Source organism: Chanodichthys erythropterus, chromosome 12 (genome assembly GCF_024489055.1).
Source record: "Chanodichthys erythropterus isolate Z2021 chromosome 12, ASM2448905v1, whole genome shotgun sequence".
NCBI lineage: Eukaryota > Metazoa > Chordata > Actinopteri > Cypriniformes > Xenocyprididae > Chanodichthys > Chanodichthys erythropterus.
Genome location: NC_090232.1, coordinates 1,304,312 through 1,318,577, shown reverse-complemented (window position 1 = coordinate 1,318,577; position 14,266 = coordinate 1,304,312). Strand labels below are relative to the sequence as shown.

The 14,266-nt window shown below is 36.1% G+C and overlaps 2 protein-coding genes across 3 annotated transcripts; both read right to left on the bottom strand.

Annotated features, from left to right (window-relative positions):
* Nucleotides 1–851: 851 nt before the first annotated feature.
* On the bottom strand, nucleotides 852–7,475 carry LOC137032998 (uncharacterized). Its single transcript, XM_067405059.1, has 5 exons — nucleotides 7,281–7,475; nucleotides 6,491–6,781; nucleotides 2,840–3,153; nucleotides 2,161–2,279; nucleotides 852–1,637 (listed from the first exon to the last, which is right to left on the bottom strand). The coding sequence occupies exons 1-4, from the start codon at nucleotides 7,324–7,326 to the stop codon at nucleotides 2,238–2,240; spliced, it is 693 nt and encodes a 230-aa protein (XP_067261160.1). The 5' UTR covers nucleotides 7,327–7,475; the 3' UTR covers nucleotides 852–1,637; nucleotides 2,161–2,237.
* A 233-nt stretch (nucleotides 7,476–7,708) lies between these two features.
* Nucleotides 7,709–13,803, bottom strand: LOC137032185 (uncharacterized). Of its 2 annotated transcripts, none has more exons than XM_067403825.1 (6): nucleotides 13,669–13,803; nucleotides 13,187–13,504; nucleotides 12,570–12,896; nucleotides 12,026–12,148; nucleotides 10,222–10,265; nucleotides 7,709–9,911 (listed from the first exon to the last, which is right to left on the bottom strand). In XM_067403825.1, exons 1-6 carry the CDS (start codon nucleotides 13,712–13,714, stop codon nucleotides 9,861–9,863), a joined length of 909 nt encoding a protein of 302 aa, XP_067259926.1. In that variant the 5' UTR covers nucleotides 13,715–13,803; the 3' UTR covers nucleotides 7,709–9,860. The 2 variants fall into 2 exon arrangements, with proteins under 2 accessions (XP_067259926.1, XP_067259925.1); XM_067403824.1 differs by having other exon boundaries at nucleotides 7,711–9,911; nucleotides 10,222–10,268.
* Between the last annotated feature and the right edge of the window lie 463 nt (nucleotides 13,804–14,266).

Below are 14,266 nucleotides of genomic sequence, written 5' to 3'. Positions count from 1 at the left end.
GATGAAACATTATGATGTTTGATGATGAAAGAAGAACTGGTGATCACCGTATAGACCTTATGTAGCTCCGCCCCTTTTCAGCGCTGCGCTCGTTGTCTTTTGACTTCCGGTTTGTATTTCCACAGTGATCTTACGTATTTATGAATGAACTGCTCATTTTAAAATCTTCCCGGTCTACTGACATTTGTTAAGACCTCTGCTTTAAACATAACAATGCTCACGATAACTTTCATGAACTCTACAGCAGGTAAATCCACTTTACCAGCTAATTATTCTTCAACAGCGATGCCATAGAAATATATAGGGCTACCGCAAAAACGGAAGTTCAAAGACAATATTCTAAAGATGGCGGCGCGCTTGTTTCTCTGGTAAATAAGGTCTATAGATGATAATCAAAACCAAGCAGATGTCTTGTTAGTATTCGGCAGAGAATCCGATTGAGGCGAGAGCTGTGATGTGGAGAGGGGGCGGGGCACAGCGGCTCATTTGCATTTAAAGGCACATGCTTGAAAACAGCCAGTCAGAAATGGGTATTTACAACATGGATTTATAAATTATCTCTGGGGTATTTTGAGCTGAAACTTCACAGACACATTCTGAGGACACCAGAGACTGATATTACATCTTGTGAAAATGAACATAATAGATTTAAATCTGTCCACTAGAAGACATTAATAATCAAACAGAAAGATCATAGTCATATATCAATATGTTTATGAACATTTTATTCAAACGACTTATAGAGGAAATAATGCATACAAGTGAATAATTCAAAGGTTCTTTAATACTGAACAAATGTGCAAAAAACAAAAAAACAAATGCATTTTTGGTAGAAGTGCAGTAAGGCCGAGTTCATCAGTCAAGTGCTTCAGAGTGAATATAAAGGCACTTTCCATTTACATTCATGCATTCTCCAAACAGGCAGAGAAACAGTCCATCACAAGACTCTCACACACAGAAAAACACATTCACATTTAAACTCAAATGTAGTATTTCCAGTTGAACAATCCTGAATGTCTTTGGTCTGATGCATCTGTTGCAAACTCCACATAAAACATCCTCCAGACTCATAAACCGAGGACCTTGTCAGGACATTTGTTTGAATAACATATTTAAGCATAATTATTTCGTATAGACCTTTTTCTGAACATGAAAGTCACGCCTGACTTGTAACAGGAAGGATGCTTTACATTTCCGGTCTTTGGTGTTTCAAGTCAAATTAGTGTATTTTCTGAGCTGATAATGTAACGTTATTAAAACAGTTTAAAGGCACATGGCTCCATAGCGCCATCACTTTACAGTGTCGCAATGACCGTCTTTTGTCACTGACGTCGACTCACTGAATGTGGCACTTGATGGTCATGAACTCTCTTATATACAGTCTGATAAATTAAAACTTGTCATGTCATTTCAAACCTTTATGAAACAACACATGCACTTCATAGTGCACTTATGGACAAGCCTTAACGTACTGAACTCATTATTCATTATTCATTATCTATTATCTCCAGACTCTGTGGTTTTCAGAGATCCAGTCTGATGATCCAGCTTCAGTTTCTCATCATCAGTCTGTTTTTCAGTATCAGTCTTTAGAGCGACAGATTCTCCCTCTTTGTTGGATTCAGTTTTCTCTTCATCTGTCACAGAAACACAGAAACAGAGACATCAGGAGATTATAACTGAGTTTGAAGATGAACATCAACACAGAAGAACTGTGTGAATCTTCACATTTACGTAATCTTTTCATCATGTGAATTACATTTTCTAAATAAAAAGTTTGTTTATATACATTTAACATCAGTTCTGATAGACATAAATTGCAAATTCCACAGAAATATTAACATGAAAAGAACCTGAATTGGCACATGAGAGAAGTGTTTAAAACTTTAAAACTCTAGTGTTTTGGGGGAAAAAAATGAATTTGAAAACAGTTTTTGTGATGTGGACCGTAAAAATGGAGGTATTTGATGATGTATGTTTTGTCATGTGTACCCATAGATATTTAAGGCTGTAGCAGCATGTTGTATCTGGTGTTTAAGAGGTTCAGTTGCTGTTCAGATGTCAGAATGAGAAGGAAATCTGAAGTGATTTTGACCATGATCCACTTCAGCACAATAAAGCTCATTATTTTTCTCTTGCTGTATCAGCTGTAATACTCACGGTTTTGCCTTCGTCGTTTACAGATCTTATGGTGATAGTATAAAACAGCAGCAGCAGAACGACAACAACTATTCCTGTTACATCACCTGGAGACAGAACTGGATCTGGATAAAATGGTTCTGTAACGATAAAGACAGACAGTCATTAGTTTTCACAGACATCTGATTAACAATCATTACTTTAAAATACTTACAGTAGCAATGAATATCTATCATAAACTACTCTGATTGGCCACGAGGATCTTATTTCATATAACAGCACAGGAACGTTTATCATAAACCTGTCTATGTTCAATTTCATTTCCTTATTCTACAGAACGACTGATCCTGCTTTGACTTGTTTTGGAGTTATAACTACTGGTGGCATGAAACTAAAAATATCTGCTCATAATGTGTGTGAAATCAAATGTAAGTCAATCACTGTTCATTTTTATAGTACTGTGGTATAAAATCAAAATGGGTTGTTCTGAATATTAGTCATGTGATCACCTGCGATCCAATCACAGTTGTGATTATATACAGAACAACAGCATGACTGTGATATTGAGAAACTACAACACTGTAAGACTGATGAACACATTATAACTGTATTTGCTGCACTTTAAAACTGTTTAATTCAGTTTATAAAACAAAAACACATTCAAACCTATTTATTCTGAAAAGTAAAAAAGTGTCCTCACTACAGATGAAACATCATGTTTCTCATATGGCTCCCAAGAGTCTTGTTCGATCTCTATTTCATAATCTCCAGAGTCTGTGATTCTCGTGTTCTTGATGGTCAGAGATCCAGTCTGATTATTCATCTTCAGTCTGTCTCTGAATCTCTCATTGAGGGGATATGAGATCTCATTACTATCAATTTCAGCAATGAATGAGCCTGAATCTCCAAACCTCCACTTTATATGATTAAATTTCTCTCTTAAACGAGTTTCTAGAGTGACAGAATCTCCCTCCATCACTGACACCGTCTTCACTTCATCTTCATCAAACACTCCTGAGAAACAAACACAAACATGATATGATCTTATGTTCAAATCAATTTATTTTTATAGTGATTTATACAATATAAATGATTTAAAGCAGCTTTACTGTGATGAATTCTGAGGAGTGACAGAAAGCCTTTATAATCAAGCTCTCAATGTGTTTTTCCTCTTTGGAAAGTCATTAAAACTTTAATAGAAAATCAAGGTTTTGTTCTTTTGCTATTGGAGCAAATAGGAACACAATAAATACTGAACAAAATTATAGACGCAACACTTTTGTTTTTGCCCCCATTTTTCATGAGCTGAACGTAAAGATCTAAGACTTTTTCTATGTACACAAAAGGCCTCTCAAATATTGTTCACAAATCTGTCTAAATCTGTTAGTGAGCACTTCTCCTTTGCCGAGATAAATCATCACCTCACAGGTGTGGCATATCAAGATGCTGATTAGACAGCATGATTATTGCACAGGTGTGCCGTGCGTTCACACCGGACGCGAATGAAGCGGTAAGCGCGAGTGATTTACATGTTAAGTCAATGCAAAGACGCGAATAGACATCCGGCGGCGCGAATGACGCGATTCGGGCGTTTGACGCGATTCACGCGAATCGCGCAAGTTGAAAAATCTGAACTTTGGCGAATTTCCGCGACGCGTTAACCAATCAGGAGTTTGCTCTAGTAGTGACGTGACGTTGCGAGCTGAGGCAGAAATTCGAAACAACAATGGAGGACAAAATCATCGTCGCTGTACATCTTCATACATTTATAGAAACAGAAATAAAAAGGATCGTGTTTGAAAGAAAGTGAGTGAGGAGGTCGGACAATCTGATAAGTTGTAAAAAACGGTCTTTACTCAATTTGAGCTATATATATATATATATATATATATATATATATATATATATATATATATATATATATATACATACATATATATATTAAGACTACAAGCCAACTAAAGACGACCAATTGAGCTTATTCGCTGTAATTTACAATTATTTCCCCACTGACAAGTTGTGTTTATTCAGAGGAAGTGTGCAGAAAGCAGTGGGAGAGTCTGGGACACATAAAGGAGCGGGAGAGCCCCTCTCATGACGCGAATTCGCGTCTGTTGTGAAGGGATTTTCACGCGCGAATGAAGCGAGTAAACTCAAAACGCTGCACTTTTCTGTGTGGTTCTCTTTATGGCACTGGTTTGACGTGGGGGTGGAGTCAAGAAACGGGGGTACGCCCCCGCAAAACACGTCATCGGCAGGAGACGCAGATCGGAACAGAACAGATCAAGCATAGAGACAGAATCTGAAAACCACGCCCACCGGGGGATAAACAATCCAACCGTCTCCAGGCTGCCTTCTTGTCTTTTCTGACTCATTACAAAAAACAGAACAATGCCTAAAAGCTGCTGTGTGACAAGTTGTACAGCTAACAAGCTAAAAAACCCAGAAATAAGTTTTTATAAGCTGTCGACCCCAAAAAACGAATGTTTAAGGACACAAAAGTGGATACAGGCAGTGAGACAGAGCACAACAGGTCATATTACTATAAGAAATGCATTGGAGGGGGTCGTAATTGGCGACAACATATGCTAAACAAACCAACAAAAACAAACCATTATTTTTAACCATGTCAAAGAATTATTTCACCTGTCGCCGTTTACGTTCCCCTCCAATGCATTTCGCAGAGGCGTGCCCCCGTTTCTTGACTCCACCCCCACGTCAAACCAGTTCCATAAAGAGAACCGCGCAGAAAAGTGCAGCGCAAAGGAAAACCGGTATCGTGAGCGCACGCTTGACTGAAACGCAGAATAAAATCAGCGTTGCAAATGATTTAGTAGGTTTGAGCATGAAAAATATGTGGCAAAGATAAAATAGGATTACAGCTGTCATTGATTTTATATATATTTATATATTTTTATTTTTGCACTACTTTATTTTATTTTGCAATTTATTATTTTTGTTTGCAAAACTTATTTTTTTTTCCGCTCAATACTTTATTTTTCCTTTGCAATTCTTTTTTTTTGTTTGCAAAACATTTTTTTATTGCTCAATTCTTTTTTGTGTTTTGCAAAACTTTATTTTTGTGCAAAACTTTAAGGCATTAATTTGACTCCATGTACATCACATTTACAAAGTGTAATAATTTCTAAAAATTTTCCATCAAAAATACGACCTGAGGAGCTTTAGCACTCAGAGAAACAATCCCGAAAACATGGAGTTGCTTTATTTTATGAAATATGCGGAGCTAAATATGGATATCAGTCCGTTGAGAGACGAGACGTGCTGACAGATAAAATAATTACATTAATTGTGATAGCCTACGAATATTTGTCTGATTTCTTCAAGGGGTCGTATTTACCATGTTTACTATGGTAATAGCGCGCATAGTCTTGGTGATCAGAATCCACATCGGATCACAAACAGAAGTTATTTCAAACACTGGCTGCTGTCTGAAAGTAAGTTTTGAGCTAAAATTATTTTAAAAGTCTTTAATGCTGATGTTAGCTTGTAACCTACATGTAATCATCGGCGCCTCCATCTCCACACACAAATAAACTCCGCCTTTGTTCGTAACCACTCCCTCAAGCACGAGCTGGCCCGCTTTGGACCAAGGTATTCAGCGGGCCGAAAAACCCGGGCCGTTGGCTCCGAGGAAGCCCCGACAAGGCACGATCAAGCCCCGGAAGTGACAGCGGAAACGCGACTGGCCCTGGCACGCGCTAGCACGCCCGCTTTAGGCCCGACAGTGGAAACACGGCTATTGAGCATGTTTGGGATGCTCTGGATCGACACATAAGACAGCGTGTTCTAGTTCCTGCCAATATCCAGCAACATCGCACAGCCATTGAAGAGGAGTGGACCAACATCCCACAGGCCACATTCAAGAACCTGATCAACTCTATGTGAAGGAGATGTGTTGCACTGCGTGAGGCAAATGGTGGTCAAACCAAATACTGACTGGTTTTCTGACCACCCCAATACAGTAAAACTGCAATGGCGATTCTTGACTGAGAATTGAGTGCAATGGTCAAACATGTCCGTCTAGTGAGTGTTTACAGAGAAAAACTATGGAAGAGCAGCAGAGACGAGCTCCGTGAACTAGCCTTGAGGCTTAGAAACTCCTGCAGACACTAAACTCACTGATGAAGAAGTGTTTATAGAGTAAAAGAGATGTAGATGACTACATCCATCAGGAGACAGACTGTAAGATCACTAACACAGATTTGTGTTAGTGAAAATGAGGAAAGGCTCCAAAAATAATGAATATTTTCTAGTTGCACATTGAATCTGGTTTAATTCCTAAAACAAATATGAAATTATTTGCATTTCTCTAATAAAAAAGCATTCTCACCATGGACAGTAACAATGAATGTCCTAAATAAGAGCCCATAGTTGTGAAGATCCATAAATAGATGATAAAGTCCAGAGTCTGTGACTCTCATGTTGTTGATGGTCAGAGATCCAGTCTGATGATTCAGCTCCAGTCTGTCTCTGAATCTCTCGTCATCAGTAATGAGTGAGTCTGAATATCCAAACTTCCACTCTATTACATTAATCTGCCCTCTTAAACCAGTGTCTAGAGTGACAGAATCTCCCTCCATCACTGACACACTCTTCACTTCATCTTCATCATCTCCAAACACTGCAGAACAAACACAAACATCAATCAGAGATTAAACTCACATCAAGAATCAAGACAAAAGAGCTAACAGACAAAAACATTATAGATAGTTTGACAGAGAAACATGGTTCAGTGTTTTTATTTTGTTTTCTAAATCACTGAAATACTTATTTTAGGATGATATTTCCATGTGTGAATATGATATTTCTCCAGTTGTTGTTGACTCTTGCTGATATAGTCACTAAACTGACATGGTCTATACAGCAGTTACAGAATGAGTGAACAAGTGAACAACTGCTCCGACTGTCTGTCAGATTTTAAAATGCTGCTTTGAATGAAGGTGTTTGTACTGAATGTGCTTAAAAAGCGTCTGTGTCTTTAAAAAACTTTAAGTGAACAAAACAGCAATTGCGAAAGTGGAGAACTTGAACAATTTCATCTGGATGAATGTTTTTATTTGCTAATGAAGTAAAGCTAATGCTAAATGCTCAAAGTGAAAGTCAACAGAAATCACACTTACCACAGAATATTAATAAAAACACAGAGATTTTTGAATAGTTCTTCATATTGTTGTAGATTCCAACTAAATCTGAAAGACTGTGGAGAAAAACAGAAATCTAGATGCTGCTTCTTTTTCTTCTTCTTCCTCCTCTTCTTCTTCTTCACACTGGATCTGAAACTTTAGTAAAGCTTTACTGCCATCAACCCTTTTCACTCTCAGACTCAGTCAAGGTAAAGATAAAGATTAAAATAAGATAAGATTAAGTTAATAAATAAATAAATACATTAATTAATTTAAAACTCTTTCCATACTAAAAAAATTTACAAAAACAAATTTTAATAAACTAAACGACTTTAATAAAAAAACAACTTTATTCAACCATATCTAGTAATGGGCGATTTCAAAATACCGCTTCCAATCTTTATGAATCTTTTGCTCCGAATGAAATTGTGAAATGTAGATCTTTTTTAAAGTGGGTTTAACAAAAATGTGTATATTAATTATTAAATCATTACAAATTGAAGCAAATAAATAACAAAAAATACCATAAATCCCCCAAAACTGCACAACTTTACAATATTACGTTTGTTTAAAAAACTTACATTGCTACAAAATCACATTTTATTGTCTGGTTATGTAAGCTCGTTGGACAGAAATGTGAATTGTTGCACATTGTGTAATAGCATAGCATGCATCAATGCATAACAGTGACAGGCCCTATATTTTATTATTTGCTTAATATTATTATGATATGAGTAATAGCTGCATACATGTCTTTATTTTTTGCATGTTTCCCCTCTTCTCCTTTTTATTTATCTACTTAAAATGGCCTCCGGTGCCTTAATCTGCCACTGACTGGTTTTACGGAAAAAGGTAGGCTACTCAGCTAAGTAAATTTGACCGCTTCAACATTTTCTAGATCATCCATATTTCAACCCAGAGTCATGACAACACGAGGGCCGGCGGCCAAAAAAACAGACTGGCCCACCCGGGAATTCTCCGATTAGCCAATCCGGGCCTGACTGAAACATCATCTGTACTGTATGTAGATGAATATGTAACAACACTGTCATTGTCTCTGTATTTCAGATTCCACAGGGAATGAATCAGCGACTCCAACAACACCGCTGTTGCAAGATCAAGGGGAGGAGTCGAAAGTTTGAGATAAGACACACCCACCAGTGTCAATCACTATGACATCATCAACAACACCAAATAACACATTTCTTTCCATCTTGTGAAAGTGAGAAATCTATTTCTGTACTAAACGTAAAAAGCTTCTTTGGTTGGTGGTTGATGAAACTCTTTCATACATCATTTCACTAATGTTACATGTCATACATGTCGCTTTATTAACAAAATATTGCTTTGATTCTCACATCTTTGATATTGTGCAATCGTAAACTGCAAGATGTGGGAATCACTGAATGTGTTGCTTTGATGAATCAAGGAGTGGGCAGTGCAATGGGGATTCTTGACTGAGAGAATTGAGCGCAATGGTCAAACATGTCCGTCTAGTGAGTGTTTACAGAGAAAAACTATGAAAGAGCAGCAGAGATGAGCTCTGTGAACTAGCCTTGAGACTTAGAAACTCCTGCAGACACTGAACTCACTGATGAAGAAGTGTTTATACAGCAAAAGAGATGTAGATGACTACATCCATCAGGAGACAGACTGTAAGATCTCACATTAGGCAGTTTTTGGTCCAATAATCTGTTTGTTTCTCAATTAAGCAGATGGAAATCACTAGTCGTTAAGCTGGTACCGTCAATGCAGTCCATTAGTGGTAGATTTCATCAGGCCTCGAGGGAATATCGAGCTGAGGATCATCAGTGAAACAATAAATGCAAACCAGATTTCTCCTGAAAATGTCTCCAATGGGAAGCGTGCATTAGAGTGAGAACAGATTTTATTTATCTCTTTCATATTAATTACACTGATTTACATCTGTATATGTACAGTATGTATTGGCCTACTGTAGTTCTGTTGCCTTTATTAGTTAATGATAATGTAAATTCTCCATTTCAAGGATTTTAATTGTCACTGGACAGTGTTGTGAAGCAGTAATTTTTTACCATTGCCTTTACTATAATATAATAACTCTTGTTGAATTTGTGCTGGTCAGGAAAATCTGACTGAGCAAACATGGACAAATAGCTAATATTATATAATAAACTGCTCATTTTAACTATCACTTCTCCTGCCTCCGACTGATTGATTGATTGATTGATTGATTTATGTAGTAAAATATTCAATGGATCAATTGTCACAGTGGGAGAGTGGTTAAAACAGAATGTGTTTTCATATTCAGTCACAAAAGGGAGCTGAAAGTTATTTCTCTTTACAAATTCACTTCCACAAATTCAGTGGTTCAAATTCGACAGAAAATTCAACAATGGAGATCCTTAATAAACTTAATAAACACATGACTAAGTCAACCAATGGGCAAGTGACACAAGGGAACACAAACAAGAATCAAGCTACAAAATAAAAGACATGAAATCATGAACATGAACATGAAAACAAGAACATGAACATTGATCGTGCACTTATGGACAAGCCTTAACGTACTGAACTCTTGCTCTATCCGGATCTTCTTCACTCAACAGTGGAATATCTAAAATTCATTTGCATTTTTTCCTCTGGAACCTGAAAGGAAAATCATAGAAATTAGAGAAGATATGGAGGTCATATATAATCCAGTTATAGTCTAGAAGAATTGATGCTGTTCTTATAAATCAAGGAGGACAGACAAAATATTAGATTTAGTTGAATTCATTTTTTAAACACCTCAAAAATCTTAAAAGGGGGTGTACTGATTTATGCTGTGTGTTTATATGTGAATAAAAGTGTAAATTAAATCTGTTCATCATCAAAGCAATCATATCTCTTCACAAGACCTTTATGACCTTTCTGGATCTTCAAAGTTTTGGTTGGATGTCGATGTACAACTACTCACCATGTGTAATACATTTGAATTCATTGTATTTGGTTTCTCTGCTGCTGCTGATTTCAGAAAAAAAGAAAGAAAAAAAAGTCACAATTGCAAGAAAAAGAATCAAAATCTTTTATCATGCAGTTCTGATATTATGACTTGCGATGGTTCATTTCTTTATATCTTACATTATTTATCTTTTTCACATTTTTATCTTTATATTTTGCATAAATTATACAGTATCTTACATATTATATCTTTATAATAGTTTATCTCTCAATTAAGAAAAAAAAGTCAAAATTTCAAGGAAAACAAAGGTCAGAATGAGTTATAAAGTCAGAATTGTATGATACAAACTCGCAATTGTGAGAAAAACAGAATTACGAGATAAAAAGTTACAATGACCTTTTTTATTTATTTTCATTCAGTGGCAGAAGCAAGCTTCCATAGATAACGGTATCAAAAGATTGTATATTCAGGGCCCCATTACACTGCCGAAATACATAAAACATTTAATGTTTTTAATTTGAAAAGTGTGTCATGTTAAGAGCCTTTATTTTATACACACTCAGACTCTAGATCCACATTAATCATGATAAAAATGACAACACTTTTTCTCTCCGTACTGAGAGTCTGGGGTCCCACAGGGCTCCATTTTGGGCCTGTTCTGTTCTCTCTGTTCAGTATATGCTCCCCTTAGGACATATTTTTAGGAAATTTAGTGTTTCTTTTTATTGTTATACAGACGATAAACAAATTTATCTGCCTTTGAAACGAGAAGATACTTGTTCTTTAACGCCTCTATTGCAGTCTTGAGGAAATTAAGGGCTGGATGGCACTAAATTTCCTTAATTTTACTGAACAGAAAACAGAAGTTGCGTTGTTTACACTGGGGGGTCCCTGTGAGTCAGTAGATTTGAACCACACTATAATATGCTGTTATACTCCATATAACTCCATATAAAAACCAGAAACTAAGCATTTTTTTGCACAATCCTATATAAAGGGTTAATGGTGCCACCTGGTGATCAACTGTAAAAATGACAAATTTTACCTCTTCCCAACAGGGAAAACCACCAACAATCAGAATGCATGATTATATGGTGTCATGGCTTTGCAATCAAAAAATGTCATTATAATGGAAGTCAATGGGGCAGAAACAGCCACGAACAGCGAATGAGGGAGAAAAATTCAAATCTGATGCTGCACAAAAACTAACAATGCATCAAAGCCAATGTTTTTACTAATCTTTGACACGCCCAAGACTGTGATAAAAGGTAAAAAAATATCTAGTCCACAATCACTTTTCATATTGAAAATAAGTAATTTTGTGTGTTTTTTCCCCCAAATCAGTGACATCATTTATGAACTTGGCAATTAAAGAGTAAAAATCCTGGATTTTTTTTTTTAAACATTTTGATCAGGACTGAGGTTGATTAATAGATTTATGCAAAAAATTAAAAAAAAATAAATAAATCTAATTACGCTTTTACAGCAGTTTAATTTAGTGGATGTTTTCATCCTGAACATAATGAAAGGGTAGTAAATTTGCCCACAGTGTATTTTTCAAAGCATTTCCCCAAAATATGTATCAAAATAAGATTTGTCACCAAAAATCATTCCATTTGCTGAAAGTTGTGGCCAAATTAAGACTCAAAAACACCCCATAGTGAATGAAAACATCCCCAACAACACATAAGTGTTAAGAGGTTCAGTTGCTGTTCAGACGTCAGAATGAGAAGGAAATCTGAAGTGATTTTGACCATGATCCACTTCAGCACAATAAAGCTCATTATTTTTCTCTTGCTGTATCAGCTGTAATACTCACGGTTTTGCCTTCGTCGTATACAGATCATACAGCAATAGATAACACCAGCTAACACCAGCAGAATGACACCAACTATTGCTGCTATTTCACCTGGAGACAGAACTGGATCTGGATAAAATGGTCCTGTAATGATAAAGACAGTCACTAGTTTTCACAGACATCTGATTAACAATCATTACTTTAAAATACTTACAGTAGCAATGAATATCTATCATAAACTACTCTGATTGGCCACGAGGATCTTATTTCATATAACAGCACAGGAACGTTTATCATAAATCTGTCTATGTTCAGTTTCATTTCCTTATTCTACAGAACGACTGATCCTGCTTTGACTTGTTTTGGAGTTATAACTACTGGTGGCATGAAACTAAAAATATCTGCTCATAATGTGTGTGAAATCAAATGTAAGTCAATCACTGTTCATTTTTATAGTACTGTGGTATAAAATCAAAATGGGTTGTTCTGAATATCAGTCATGTGATCACCTGCGATCCAATCACAGTTGTGATTATATACAGAACAACAAAAAAAGTGTCCTCACCACAGACAACAATATTGAATACTGTATATGGGTTCCAAGAGTCTTGATCGATCTCTATTTCATAAACTCCAGAGTCTGTGATTCTCATGTTCTTAATGATCAGAGATCCAGTCTGATTATTCATCTTCAGTCTGTCTCTGAATCTCTCAGTGTCATTGAGGGGATATGAGATCTCATTACTATCAATTTCAGCAATGAATGAGCCTGAATCTCCAAACCTCCACTTTATACGATCAAATTTCTCTCTTAAACCAGCGTCTAGAGTGACAGAATCTCCCTCCATCCCTGACACCGTCTTCACTTCATCTTCATCTTCATCAAACACTCCTGAGGAACAAACACAAACAGTCAATCAGAGATTAAACTCAAAAACAGAACAAAGAAACATGAGATCTCATATCTCAGATTTTGTTCTTTTGCTATTGGAGCAAATGGGAACGCAATATATTATCCATTCACCACTATAGAAGTTTACCAAACTACTTCTGAAAAATGAGGAAAGGCTCCATAAATAATGAATATTTGCTTGTTGAACATTGAATCTGGTTTAATTCCTAAAACAAAACAAATATAAAAAAAATATCTACATTTCTCAAATAAAGAAAAAGCATTCTCACCATCGACAGTAACAATGAATGTCCTAAATAAGCGCCCATAGTTGTAATTGATCCATACATGATAAAGTCCAGAGTCTGTGACTCTCATGTTGTTGATGGTCAGAGATCCAGTCTGATTATTCAGCTTTAGTCTGCCTCTGAATCTCTCATCTTCAGGATATGTTATCAGATCTCGAATAAATCCAGTAAGGACTGAGTCTGAATCTCCAAACTTCCAATTTATTAGATTAATCTGCCCTCTTAAACCAGTGTCTAGAGTGACAGAATCTCCCTTCTGCACTGACACTATCTTCACATCACCTCCATCAGCTCCAAACACTGCAGAACAAACACAAACATCAATCAGAGATTAAACTCACATCAAGAATCAAGACAAAAGAGCTAACAGACAAAAACATTACAGATATTTTGACAGAGAAACATGGTTCAGTGTTTACTAAGTTCTCAAAGTGAAAGTGAAAGTCAACAGAAATCACACTTACCACAGATTATTAATAAAAACACGGAGATTTCTGAATAGTTCTTCATATTGTTGTAGATTACAACTAAATCTGAAAGACTGTGGAGAAAAACAGAAATCTAGCTGCTGCTGCTTCTTCTTCCTCCTCTTCTTCTTCTTCACACTGGATCTGAAACTTTAGTAAAGCTTTACTGCCATCTGCCGTTTGCATCAAGCCTTTCACTCTCAGAGTCAGTCAAGGTAAAGATAAAGATTAAAATAAGATAAGATTAAGTTAAGAAAAAGACAGGAAGAAAAATACATAGAGAAAAAAAATAAAATAAATAAATACATTAATTAATTAAAAACTCTTGGCAAATTCTTTCCATGCTAAAAAAATTTTACAAAAACAAATTTTAATAAGCTAAACATTAATCATGGCTTACAACAAACACTTTCTAACAAAATATAACACAATACAGAAACATAAATGCTATTTAAAAATATTTAATTGAAATAACATCTTTTTGTGCATATAATCAACTTCAGAGACTGGGCGGCAGGGCAGTATTCCAACATGATAACGACCCCAAACACACCTCCAAGACGACCACTGCCTTGCTAAAGAAGCTGAGGGTGAA